The 13,320-nt window shown below is 41.5% G+C and overlaps 1 protein-coding gene across 3 annotated transcripts in view; it reads left to right on the top strand.

Moving 5' to 3' along the window:
* Positions 1–13,320, top strand: part of c1h18orf54 (chromosome 1 C18orf54 homolog) — a 61,271-nt gene that overhangs the window by 9,782 nt on the left and 38,169 nt on the right. For all 3 annotated transcript variants that reach the window (XR_005943544.1, XM_041191828.1, XM_041191837.1), the window contains 2 exons: positions 1,655–2,524; positions 7,933–8,083. Coding sequence is in view for 2 of the 3 variants with exons in the window: in XM_041191828.1 (XP_041047762.1) it covers positions 1,655–2,524; positions 7,933–8,083 (1,021 nt within the window). In the remaining variant the exon portion in view is untranslated. The remainder of the gene's footprint in view (positions 1–1,654; positions 2,525–7,932; positions 8,084–13,320) is intronic.

Raw genomic sequence — 13,320 nt, 5'->3', positions numbered from 1 at the left:
GTAGACAGGAAAGTGGAGTTGAGGCCACAATCAAATCAGCCGTGATCTTATCAAATGGCGGAGCAGACTCAAGGGGTCCACTCCTGCCCCTACTTCATATGTAACCCCGGGCCTGAAAGATTGACCCTGTTTCTCTCTCCACAGATGCTGCCAGACCTGCTCAGTACTTCCAGCATTTTCTGTCTGTTTTGGACTTCCAGCGCCTGCAGTATTTTTTTTGGGTTTAGGCTATTTTACCATGTGGCCTATACAGGCAACTCCCTTCCTGTACACTGTTGTGCACCATCCAACATGGGTTGCTAGGCAGTGCCCTAGCTAATTGCTTCCCCACTCCAGCTGAAGGAAATGGAAATTATTTTTTGTCAAACTACTGCAGCTGTGGTTCTGTTCAGCTAACATGGAAAAATGAATGGGACTTACCTGGTCTGTAGAGGTCACTAGCATACCATTTAGCCCTTGATTGCTTTTAACTCTCTTTTACATGTCGATTTATGTCCATTCTATTTTTTATGGTTAAACGTGGACTTTGATTCTTCCAGTTTATCTCTTAATTTTTGTTGCCAATTCTATGACCGCTAATATGAGGATGCTTGTAATGAAAGTTGTAATTTGTGACCGTAACTTAAAAGTGGGACATAGTTTGTGATCTTTTCCTATTTCCTCGAAGACAGGTTGCTGTTTTATTTTCACTGTCTTTTTTTGTCAATATATGAAAGAAAGAACTTGGATTTATATAGTGCCTTTCACAACCTCAGGGCACCCCAATGCATATTATAGCAAATGCATTCTTGTGCGTTCACATGTGCTGGAGGGAAATGTAAAGCAGATTGGAAATGTATTCTTTCTAGCTTATTTATTTGTGGCACATTTGTATATTTTATAAAGTCGCAATTTTAAAATCTTGTGTCAGTCCACTTGGGTTAAGTTTGCACACTGGTTTTTTGCTTATTTGACTGATCTTAGAAAGTTAAAAATCTATCAGCTGGGAGGGTAACTGTTACTGTTATTAAATGTAGCCAAGTTTTATTCTAAGTATAAGATGAATTATTTTGGGCATTCTTCTCATTTTTAAAGACACCCTCATATTGTACAAACCCAAAATTTAAGTATTATTTATTTTTTGTTTGTATTTCAAGAAATCTAGTCCATCACCACCCAAGTTAATATGTGGTCATTTGGTTTTTTTTCATTTTCTCCTTTCCTCTCCTGAAGGTATTGACTTATATCTGGGTGCAGTTCCATGACAATCAACAACCTTCAGTACCCTGACCAAATGTTCATTCTTCATCTGTACGCTTAAGCTAGTGTGCTCTGGCAGCTATACAAATGCCTGGGTTATAAGTCAACCTGATTCTGTTCATCTAATGTCTACACATGCTGAGGCCCAAGCAGGGGCTATTGGGTATTGAGCAGCAACAGGAACCCTGGCTGAAATTTGTCAGCCCTATTTCCCCCGACCGTCTCCCCACCCCACGCCCAAGATTTGCCTATACTGCCATGTCAGTCACCATTATCTAACTCAGTACTGACTGGGGACCATACCTGGACCATTCTATTCTGTATGACTTGGTTCCAAAACGGAACATTATGTTTATTCACTGAGTTACCAAGGGGAAAAAAATACACGTTATTAAATCCCTGATTTGTCTTTTAGTTTTCAGAGAGCGACATTCCTTCAAGGATTTGGGTTTCCCTAGCCGGCCTTTGAGGAGACGGATAGCCAGTGATCCAGATCTTGCAAGCCTCACAACTGATGACCTTTTGGGTATGCCGCCGGATGGTTCCTTACCACTGACTCGGTCCTCTGTGCTGCAGTGCTCGACACAGACTCAACAGCATTTAGGAAGCCACTTCAACCATAGCTCTTCATACGCATTTACAAAGTATGCTCCAAAGACCTCTCAGGAATATTCTGAGGATTTGCATCACAAAAGAGATGACAGCTTTGCATTGCTTTGTGGGAAAGCTGGTTATAGTCCATTAAACCGAACTGTTGGCTTCAAACAATCTCGATTCTCGCATCTAGAAACGGTGTCGCGAGAGAAAGATAAATACATGACTTGCTCCGTTCCACCATCCCTTCCAGTGGATGACTGCAGATTTGGAAAGTATATTCATGACTCCATTTCTCAGTATAATTATCCCAGATGGTTAACCAGCCAAAAATCAGAGCTTGATGTCTCTGGGATAACTAGCATCCCTGAACTGAAATACCCGGGCTGGCTTCAAGACTGTGACCTGGGCTCAGATTCATGTGATCAAGAAGAATTGAATGGAAGGGAGTATCTGTTATCAACTCAATATGGAACTGGCCTCACAGACTCCAGACTATACTCTAGTTCTGCTAGATATACACCAAAACATAAGCACTTTGCCAAATATTTAGAGAGGGATTCAGCATTTCATAAACATACAGTGTGTGGCATTAGTGGCACTTTAAGAGGAACACCTCTGCATACTGCTCGGTTTGCTCACTATAATACAGAAGAAGTGGAAGATTCTCACTGCAGTAAATCATTCAGAGGTATGGTAAGGTGTGGTGTGGGAACAAAGGTCCACCTAGGAACTCACCACTTAAATAAATTAATGTAAACAGAGATTGATGTGCAAAGGTAGTACCTCTCTGGACTTACCATCACATAAGCTTGCTTTGATGGAATACAAAATTCCATTCAGCGTTTTTGACTTTAACTTTTTGGTATTTTGGAACATGGTATAGAAATAGAATATTTACAGCACAAATCGATCCAGCCTAATCCCTCTTTCCAGGCCTTGGTCCGTAGCTCTGTAGGTTACAATATTTAAAGTACTTGTCCAGTATGTTTTTTAATGTCAAGAGGATTTCTGTCTCTATCATCCTTTCAAAAGTGAGTTCCAGACCCCCCCACAACCCTTGAAGTGAAAATAATTTTTCCTCTATTCCTCTCTAACCCTTTTTCCAATTATTTTAAATCTATGCCTTGGTTATTAACCTCTGCTAAAGGAGATGCGTCCTTCTTATCTACTTTATCTAGGCTCCTCATAATTTTATACATCTCAATTAAATCTTCCCTCGGTCTCATTTGTCCCAAAGAAAATGCCAGCCTATCCAATCATTCCTAATAGCTAAAATTCTACAGTCCTCTCAACATCATTGTAAATCTGCTTTGTACCCTGCCTTGTGCAATCACACCCATCTTGTGCTGCAGTGACCAGAGCTGTACACAGTACTACAGCTGTGGCCTAACTAACGTCCCCGATCTTTTATTTTGTGTCTTGGCTTAAAAAAAAGAGAGAATATTACATATACCTGCTCAGCCACATTATCTGCAAGTCTTGCTACCTTCATGGATTTGTGGATATGCACTTCAAGGTCTCTACAATTCTCAGTATTCTACCATGTGTATTCCCTTGCCTTATTTGTTCTCCCCGAACACATTACCTTGCACTTCATTGGATTAAATCCTTTTTGCTGCTTTTCTGCCTACCGGACCAGCCAGCCCACTGATATCTACAGCTTTCATCCTCACTCTCAACCATTTGACTAATTTCTGTATTATATGAAAACTATAGATAACCTAATAAAAAAAGGGTGATATAAAAATCATTAGCGTTGCCATAAACTTAAAACAGACATTAAAACAGTGTGTGCATGTGCTGGTTCCTTCCCCTCTTTTTTTATATCCTTCCAACCTTTTTAAAATGCTTGTTGACTTCAGTCTCATTTAGGTCACACACCCAAAATATCATAATTTGTCTTTCCACTTGACAGATGCTGACTGAACTGACCTATTTCCAGAATTTTGTTTTTATTTCAGATTTTCTAGCATATCTCTTTTTCGATTTTTACTTGGTTGTAACAAATCATGTGCCAAATGGAAGAGAAATGAATGGTTTACATTTTGGATTATTTTGGCGAGCTTGATTTGACTCTGGAGTCGCTTTATATAAACTGACTGAATTTAAAAACACAGTGGAGCCATTAACATGGGTATTAATCACTGGCTTACAGCTTCTGTGAATGCAAGGATAATACATTTGCTAAAATCGAAGGCTTAGGGAAACTTGGCTACAGACCAGCAACTTACATTTATATAGCATCTTTTGCATAAGGTGCTTAACAAAGGAGAAAAGTAAGGTAGCCTTAGCTGGGCTTAGCTTAATGTAACATAATTGTAAAATTTGGTTTGTAGAATTATACTACTTGTTTGGCAAAGTTGGCATTGCTCTTTTACAACAGGCAGTAGGTAGCAGTTGTATTATCCTGGTGTTCAGTCTGTTACTTGGATGGCATTATGAGGACATGTCACTCCTTTGATCAGATGGCAAATTAACTGACATATCAAAATAATTTAAAATATAAACAAAATGCTGGAAATACTCAGGTCTGACAGCATCTATGGAGAGAGAAACAGCATTAATGTTTCCATTTTTAATTTCAGACTTCCAGCTTCAGCAGTGCTCTGCTCTTGTGTCGCAATAATTTGTCTGTTGGCATAATTTAGACTGTGAAGTACACCTTTAATGAGCTCTGCAGTCTTTGTTTCTTCCCACTTGATTGACAGTTGTTGATCACTAACTTCTGGTGAATACCTCACACAGTTTAATATTATTGGAGCCTGCACCATTAATTTGTGCGATGGCGCTCTTAACTATCGCACTGTGTTCATGCCATGTACTCCTAATTCTACACAAGAACAACTGGGGGAGGCACTCAAAGCAAAAAACTCTTGAGTTTAAGTGCCTAACTGATCAGCTGTGGGTGTTAAATCAAGCAGTTTGACCAGTCAGTCACTTTTTATGAACTTAGAATTTCAGTTAAAACTTTACAAAAACACTCAGATTCAGCAGGACTTACACATTTGCACTTACTCAAAATTAGCACTGCATAGTATTTTTAAAAGAACTGTAAGCTCCACATAGTCAATCCGTATTAGGTTAACCTTTATAAACCAGAGAATCCCAGGCCTGCACCGAGTTGGTTGGGCATCTGCTGAGGCACTGCAATTGGCCATTGGCACCCTCAGAGGTTGGGTGGGTGTAGTGTGTTGTGGGTGTTGCATGTTAGAATCAGTCATGCCTGCTGCTGACTGCCAATCCGAGATCCCCACTGGAAAGTGCACTTTTGTGAACATCCAAGGCAGGAGGTCAATTTTGTATATGATACCCCTAAGTCAAATATTGCGTCAATACTCACTGTACATCATTCGCACATGAATAGTGGTCACTTGGGCGTTACCAGAGGGCAAGCAATTGGTTGTGGAACTGTTCACCAGTCAGAGCCTTCAGTACTGGAAGGAGGAATAATCGTATTGTCCCAAAGCTGTGGGCGCCCATACTGTTTCCTTGGTGGATAGTAGGACTGATAGCAGTTTAGATTTGGTTCAGGTTCTTTTTATTTACCTGTAACCTCATTTGTAATGGTCCCTTAGATTGAAGAAATTACCTGAATGGGTAAAATACAAAAGGAAAAGCACAAATGCTGGAAATCTGAACTGGTGATTTTTTTTAAAAAGTGCCGAAAAAGTGCAACATTTTGGGTGTATATCAATCACTGTTCCCTTTATTCAGACCTATAATTGTTTGCGGTGGTGGGGGGGGAGTGAAATTAGTCAGATAACTGGAGGGGGTCATGGTCTCATCTTTCTTCTGTACTGGGGAAAATTAGATTTTTTTTTCTTGAACTATTATTCCATAAAAAATTGAGATCTAGATGATGAGACTGCAGTATCTACTGTGATTGATATAGGAACAAGATCCTTAAACTTCAAATAAAGCCAATTACACTGGTATGAGGGACAAGCGGACTAAGGCTGATTGGGAAAATAGGCTAAAAGGTATGGGGATAACAGTGGCAAACATTTAAACAAATAATTCAAAATTCTCCACAAATATTCCATTGAGAAGCAGAAAGTCAACGGGAAAAGTGATCCATCTGTGGCTGTCTGAGAGTTAAGGATAGTATTAGATTGAATGAAGAGACTTCTAAAGTTGTGAAGAATAGAAGTTAGTCTGAGGATTGGGAGAGCTTTAGAAACCAGCAAAGAATGATCAAAAATTGTAAGAAAGGGAAACAAGAGAATAAGAGTAAGCTGGTAAGAGAATTGTTCCTACTTGTGAAAGGACAGAGAATGAGAGGGTGCAGATTTAGAGTATTTGGCAAAAGAAGCAAAATCAACGGGGAAAATCTTTTTTACGCAATGAGTGGTTAAGGTCTGGAATGCACTACCTGAGATTATGGTGGGGGGGCAGGTTCAACTGATGCATTCACAAGGGAATTGGACTATCATTTGAAAAGGAAGAATATGTGGGGTTATATGAACATATGAATTAGGAGCAGGCCATTCAGCCCCTCAAGCTTGCTGCACCATTCAATAAGATCATGGATGATCGGATTGTGGCCTGAACTCCACGTTCCCCCCCTTACCCCTGATAACCTTTGACTTCCTTGTTAGTCAAGAATCTATCTATCTCTGTCTTAAAAATATTCATTGACCCTGCCTCCACCATTTTAGGAAAAAGTTCCAACAACTCACAACCCTCAGAGAAAAAGTTTCTTCTCCTCCCTGTCTTAAATGGGAGACCCCTTATTTTTAAACTGTGTCCTCTAGTTCTAGTCTCACCCACAGGAGCAACATCCTTTCAGCATCCACCCTGTCAAGTCTCCTCAGGATCTTGTATGTTTCTTTAAGATCTCCCCTCAATCTTCTAAATGCCAATGGTTCCAGGCCCAGCCTGTCCAACCTTTCCTCATAAGATAAACCACCATCCCAGGTATCAGTTGAGTGAACATTCTCTGAACTGCTTCTAATGTATTCTTATCCTTTCTTAGATAATGAGACCAAAACTACACAGTACTCCAGATGTGGTCTCACCAATGTCCGCTACAATTGTGGAAAAACATCCCTACTTTTATATTCCATTTTTTTTCCTAATCTCATGCTGTACCTGCAAACTAAGTTGGTGATTCATGTACCAGGACACCCAGATTGCTTTGTACCGCAGAGTTCTGCAGTCTCTCTCCATTTAAATAATATGCTGCTTTTCTCTTCTTCCTGCCAAAGTGGATAAGTTCACATTTTCCCACATTATACTCCATCTGCCAAATTTTTGGCCACTCAGTTAAGCTGTCTATGTCCCGTTGCAGACTCCTTATGTTCTCTTCATAACTTACTTTCCTATCTATCTTTGTGCCAATTGATAGGTTACGGGGAGAAGGAGGGTGAATGACACTAGTTGAACAGCTCCTTCAGAGAGTGATGTGGACATAATTGGCCAAACGCCATCCACCCCCCTTCTGCATTGCAACAAATCTGTGATAGTAAAAAATATGAAAATAGATTGTAAGAGCTTCTATTGTTCTTTGAAAAGGAAGAGAGTAACAAAAGTAAACAGGAATCCTTAATAGCCCAGGGGAAATCTTGGGGAATATAGAAAGGAAGAGAAGTCGAACAATATTTTGTATTTGTTTTCACAGTAAAAGGCACACAAGCCTACCAAAATAGAGGAAATCAAGGGGCAAATGAGGGTGAGGATCTTGGTTTTCCTTTACCGATATTAATTAATATTACTACCAGTAAAACTAATGGGCTAAAAGGCAACAAATCCCATGGACTTAATGTCCCACACCCAGCGTTATAGAAAAGTTGGCTGCAGAGCTAGTGGATGCATGGAGCATCCATGACACCCTGGGGTTGAGTACAAGGCTGAGATTAACAGCTTTAGCCACAGGATCTGGGGATCAAGCGGGATAGTGGATCTGAGGTCAAAGATCAGCCATGATCTTATTGAATAGTGAAGCAGGCTCAAGGGGCAGTATGGCCTTCTCTTGTTTCTGTTTCTTTTGTTCTTATTGGAATGGGGCCTTAATGTGGTTGCGCAGGATAGTACTGGAATGCAATCTCTGAAAAATAGACTATCCTTAAGGAATCTCCTGCTCTCCTCCCTGTTCAGATGAGCACATTGATTTACTAATCCAGAAGGCAGAACATGCTCTTGAGATGCTTTCGCAGCATATGACCAGCCCACAACAGAATCATGGCAGTCCTGGTACTGAAGAGGTGCTGGAAGCTGATCGTTCCTGGGACAATCCACCTGTTACATTGTAAGTTTCTCTTCCTTATTGATAAACCTTAGTGACGGGCTACAGCCTATAACATTGAGCATTAAAAAGATCAGAAACTTTTTAGAAGAGTAGTTATGGATATTGTCTGCTAATGCCAACATTGGACTTCAAGGAAAGCAATTGGAGGAGATTTTCGGGTCCCCTGCCTAGCAAAAGTGGGCTATTAACATCCTAAACATAGTGCAATTTGATTTACTTTGGTCACAACATTGGCAGGAAGGGTAATGTCCTCTTTCCAAAGGCCTTGTGCTGGGCATTTTGAGTGCAGTAAAATATAGTGTTTGGTACTACACCTGTGAAATTATCATACTATGGGGGGGGAAATAGTCAGTATCATTATGGACCTTTTTTCCTTCTCAATTTGATTTGTATCTGGAGAGAGTACGCTGAACTATAATAAGGGGACCAATTTATGGTGATGAATTAAAGAGTATGATAAGGATTACATTAATGCACTTCCCTATTCCATATTGCTACTTGAACAGAAAATAAACTGAATGACAATACTGGTTGGGAAGAAGGAGAGAAATTACTATGATCTTGAGATTCATTTTTCAGCATTATTACATAAAATTGTACAGAATCTACAACATAGAGGCTACTTGACTCAGCTGCTCTCTGCTGGTGTTTATGCTCCAAATAAGCTTTCTCCCACAGCTTTTCAACCAACCTTATCAGCATAACTTTCCATTCCTTTCTCCCTCGTGTGCTTATCAAGTATCCCTTAAATGCATCTATGCTGCTTGCCTCAACTACTTCATGAAGTCGCAAGTTCCACATTCTAACCATTCTCTTTTGGTATATATAATTTTCTCTTGAATTCCCAGTTGGGTGTATTAATGACTATCTTATAGTCATGGCCTCTATTTTCTGGTCTCTTCCATTAGTGGAAACATCTTTGTGTATCTACCCTATCAAACCCTTTCACAATTTTAAAGGTCTCTATCAGATTATTCTGCAGTTTTTCTTTCTAGAGTAAAGAGCTCCAGGCTGATAAATATATCTTCCAAGTCCTACTATCATCCTTGTAAATCTTTTTTGCACTCTCTCCCATGTCTCTATATTCTTTCTATAATATGGTCACAGTAATATTTCTATAATAAGGTTCACATGGAAAGTAGCAAATATTACCCCCCTATTCAAGAATGGAGGGAGGCAGAAAACAGGAAACTATAGGCCAGTTAGCTTGATGTCTGTCATGGGGAAGGTGCTAGATTTGATCATTAAGGAGGTAAAGCTGGGCACTTAGAAAAACTCAAGGTAATTAGGAAGAGCCGGCATGGTTTTGTGAAATGAAAATCATGTTTATCAAATTTATTGGAGTTCTTTGAAGGAGTAACTTGCGCCATAGATAAAGGGGAGCCTAGATGTTCTGCACTTGTATCTCCAGAAGGCTTTTGATAATGTGCCATATCATAGGTTATTGTGGAAAATAAAAGCTCATGGTGTAGGGGGTAACATATTAGCAAAGATAGAAGATTGGCTGGCTGGCAGAAAGAGTATGCATAACTGGGTCATTTTTTGATTGGCAGGATGTAACGAGTGAAGTCCCGCTGGGGTCTGTGCTGGGGCCTCAACTTACAATTTATATCAATGATTTAGATGAGGGGAGCGAAGGCATGGTAGTTTTTGCAGTTGACACAAAGATAGGTAGGAAAGAATGTTGTGAAGAGGACATGAGGTTGCTGAAGGATATAGATAGATTGAGTGAGTAGGCAAAAATCTGGCAGGTGGAGTATAATGTAGGAAAATGTGAAGTTGTTCACTCTGGCAGGAAGAATAAAAAAGCAGAGGATTACTTAGAAAGAACAACTGCAGAATTCTGAGGTGCAGCAGGATCTAGGTGTTCTAGCGCATGAGTCACAAAAAGTTAGCATGCAGATACAGCAAGCAATTAAGAAAGCTAATGGAATGCTATCCTTTATTAGAGGAATTGAACATAAAAGTAAGGATGTTATGCTTTAGCTATATATAGCATTGGTGAGATCACATCTTGAATACTTTGTGCAGTTTTGGCCTCCTTATTTAAGGAAGGATGTAAATGCATTAGAAACAGTTCAGAGGTTTACTGGACTGATACCTGGAATGAGTGGGTTGCCTTATGAGGAAAGGTTGGACAGGTTGGGCTTGTTTGCAATGGAGTTTAGAAGAGTGAGCGGTGACTTGAGTAAAGTATATAAGGTCCTGAACTGTTTTGGAAAGGTGGATGTGGAAATGATGTTTCGTCTTGTGGGTGAGTCCAGAACTAGGGTGCACTGTGTTGAAATTAGGGGTTGCCCTTTTAGGACAGAAATGAGGAAAATCTTTTCTGAGGGTTGTGCAACTTTGGAACTCTGCCTCCGAAGGCAGTGGAGGCAGGATCATTGAATATCTTTTAAGGCGGAGGTAGATAAATTCTTGCTAGGCAAGGAAATTGAAGGTTATTGGATTTAAATGGGAATGTGGATTTAGAAATACAAATTGATCAGCCATGATCTTATTGAATGGTGGAGCAGACTCGAGGGGCTGAATGGCCTGCTTCTGCTCTTATTTTGTATGCTCGTATGTTATGAGGAAGCTTTTGAAAATGTGTTGTGCAGTACAGCAGAGCCATCTGCTGATGAGAAAAGGTTTTGTTGACTTTTCAAAAAAATTTCAGAAACCACAAGCATTAAATGGTAATGAAAACCGTGATGGTGTGAATTTGAAGTTGTAATGTTATATAATTTTTTTAAATTAATTCAAGGGATGTGGGTTTTGCTGGCTAGGCCAGTATTTATTGCCCATCCCTAATTGCCCTTGAGAAGGTGATGGTGAGCTTCCTTGTTGAACAGCTGCAGCCCATGTGGTGTAGGTACACCCACAGGTCCGTTAGGGAGGGAGTTCCAGGATTTTGACCTGTCACAATGAAGGAATGGCAATATTTTTCCAAGTCAGGATGGTGAGTGGCTTGGAAGGGAACTTGCAGGTGTTGGTGTTCCCATGTATTCGCTGCCCTTGTCCTTCTAGATGGTAGAGGTCGTGGGTTTGGAAGGTGCTGCTAAGGAGCCTTGGTGTGTTTCTGCAATGCATCTTGTAGATGGTATACACTACCACCAACATACAGTGGCAGCAGAGGGAGTGAACATTTGTAGATGTGGTGCCAATCGTTGGGCTGCTTTGTCCTGGATGGCGTCAAGCTTCTTGAGTGTTGTTGGAGCTGCACTTATCCAGGCATACTCCTTATACTTCTGACTTGTATCTTGTAGATGGTGGACAGGCTTTGGGGAGTTAGGAGGTGAGTTACTTGCCACAGGATTCTTAACCTTTGACCTGTTCTTGTAGCCACGGTATTTATATGGCTAGTCCAGTTCACTTTTTGGTGAATGGTAACCCCCCCTCAGGATGTTGATAGGGGGTGATTCAGTGATAGTAATGCCATTGAATGTAAAGGGGTGATGGTTAGATCCTCTCTTGTTGGAGATGATCCTTGCCTGGTACTTGTGTGGCATGAGTATTACTTGCCACTTGTCAGCCCAAGCCTGGGCATTGTCCAGGTCTTGCTGAATTTGGACATGGACTGCTTCTGTATCTGAGGAGTCGCAAAAGGTATTGAACATTGTGCAATCATCAGCAAACATCCCCACTCCTGACCTTATGATGGAAGGAAGGTCATTGATGAAGCAGCTGATGATGGTTGGGCCTCGGACACTACCCTGAGGAACTCCTGCAGTGATGTCCTGGAGCTGAAATGACTGACCTCCAACAGCCACAACCACCTTCATTTGCGCTAGGTATGACTCCAACCAGTGGAGAGTTTTCCCCCTTATTCCCATTGACTCTATTTTTGCTAGGGCTCCTTGATGCCACACTCGGTCAAATGCTGCCTTGATATCAAGGGCAGTCACTCTCACCACACCTCTGGAGTTCAGCTCTTTGGCTGTCTTCCGTGTTTGAACCAAGGCTATCATGATGTCAGGAGCTGAATGGCTCTGGTGGAACCCAAACTGAGTGTCAGTTAGAAGCTTATTGCTAAGCAAGTGTCACTTGATGGCACTGTTGATGACCCCTTCCATTACTTCACTGATGATCGAGAGTAGACCAATGGGGTGTTAATTGGCTGGATTGGATTTGTCCTGCTTTTTGTGTACAGGACATATCTGGGCAATTTTACACATTGCTGGGTAGATTCCAGTGTTGTAGCTGTACTGGAACAGCTTGGTTAGGGGCATGGCAAGCTCTGGAGCACAAGCCTTCAGTTCTGTTGGCGCAATATTGTCAGCGTCCATAGCCTTTGCAGTACCTGGTGCCATCAGCCATTTCTTGATATCACGTGGAGTGAATTGATTTGGCTGAAGACTGGCATCTGTGTTGCTGGTGACCTCTGGAGGAGGCTGAGATGGATCATCCACTCGGCATTTCTGGCTGAAGATCATGGCAAATGCTTTAGGCTTATCTCTTGCACTGACGTGCTGGACTTCCCCATCATTGAGGATGGGGATATTTGTGGAGCCTCTCCTCCAGTGAGTTGTTTAATTGCCCAACACCATTCATGGCTGGATGTGGCAGGACTACAGAGGTTTGATCTGATCTGTTGGTTGTAGAATCGCTTGGATCTGTCTTTCACTTTCTGTTTGGCAGGCAAGTAGTCCTGTGTTGTAGCTTCACCAGGTTGACACTTCATTTTTCGGTATGCCTGGTGCTGCTCCTGGCATGCCCTCCTGCAACCTTCATTGAACCAGGTTTGATCCCCTGGCTTGATGGTAATGGTAGAGTGGGGGATATGCCGGGCCTTGAGGTTACAAATTGTGTTTGTATACAATTCTGCTGCTGGTGGCCCACAGCGCCTCATGGATGTCCAGTCTTGAACTGCTAGATCTTTTCGAAATCTATCCCATTTAGCACAGTAGTAGTGCCACACAACATGATGGAGGGTATTCTTCAATGTGAAGACAGGACTTCGTCTTCACAAGCACTGTGCAGTGGCCACTTCTACAGATACTGTCATGGACAGATAAATCTGCAGCAGGCAGATTGGTGAGGATGAGGTCAAATATGTTTTCCCCTCGCCATCTGCCATAGACCCAGTCTAGCAGCTATGTCCTTTAGGACTCGACCAGCTCTGTCAATAGTGGTGCTGCCAAGCCACTCTTGGTGATGGACATTGAAGTCCCCCAACCAGAGTACATTCTGTGCCCTTGCCACCCTCAGTGCTTCCTCCAAGTGGTGTTCAACATGGAGGAGCACTGATTCATCAG

This window comes from Carcharodon carcharias, chromosome 1 (genome assembly GCF_017639515.1).
Source record: "Carcharodon carcharias isolate sCarCar2 chromosome 1, sCarCar2.pri, whole genome shotgun sequence".
In the NCBI taxonomy this organism is placed as follows: Eukaryota; Metazoa; Chordata; class Chondrichthyes; order Lamniformes; family Lamnidae; genus Carcharodon; species Carcharodon carcharias.
This window is presented reverse-complemented; position numbering and strand designations above follow the sequence as displayed.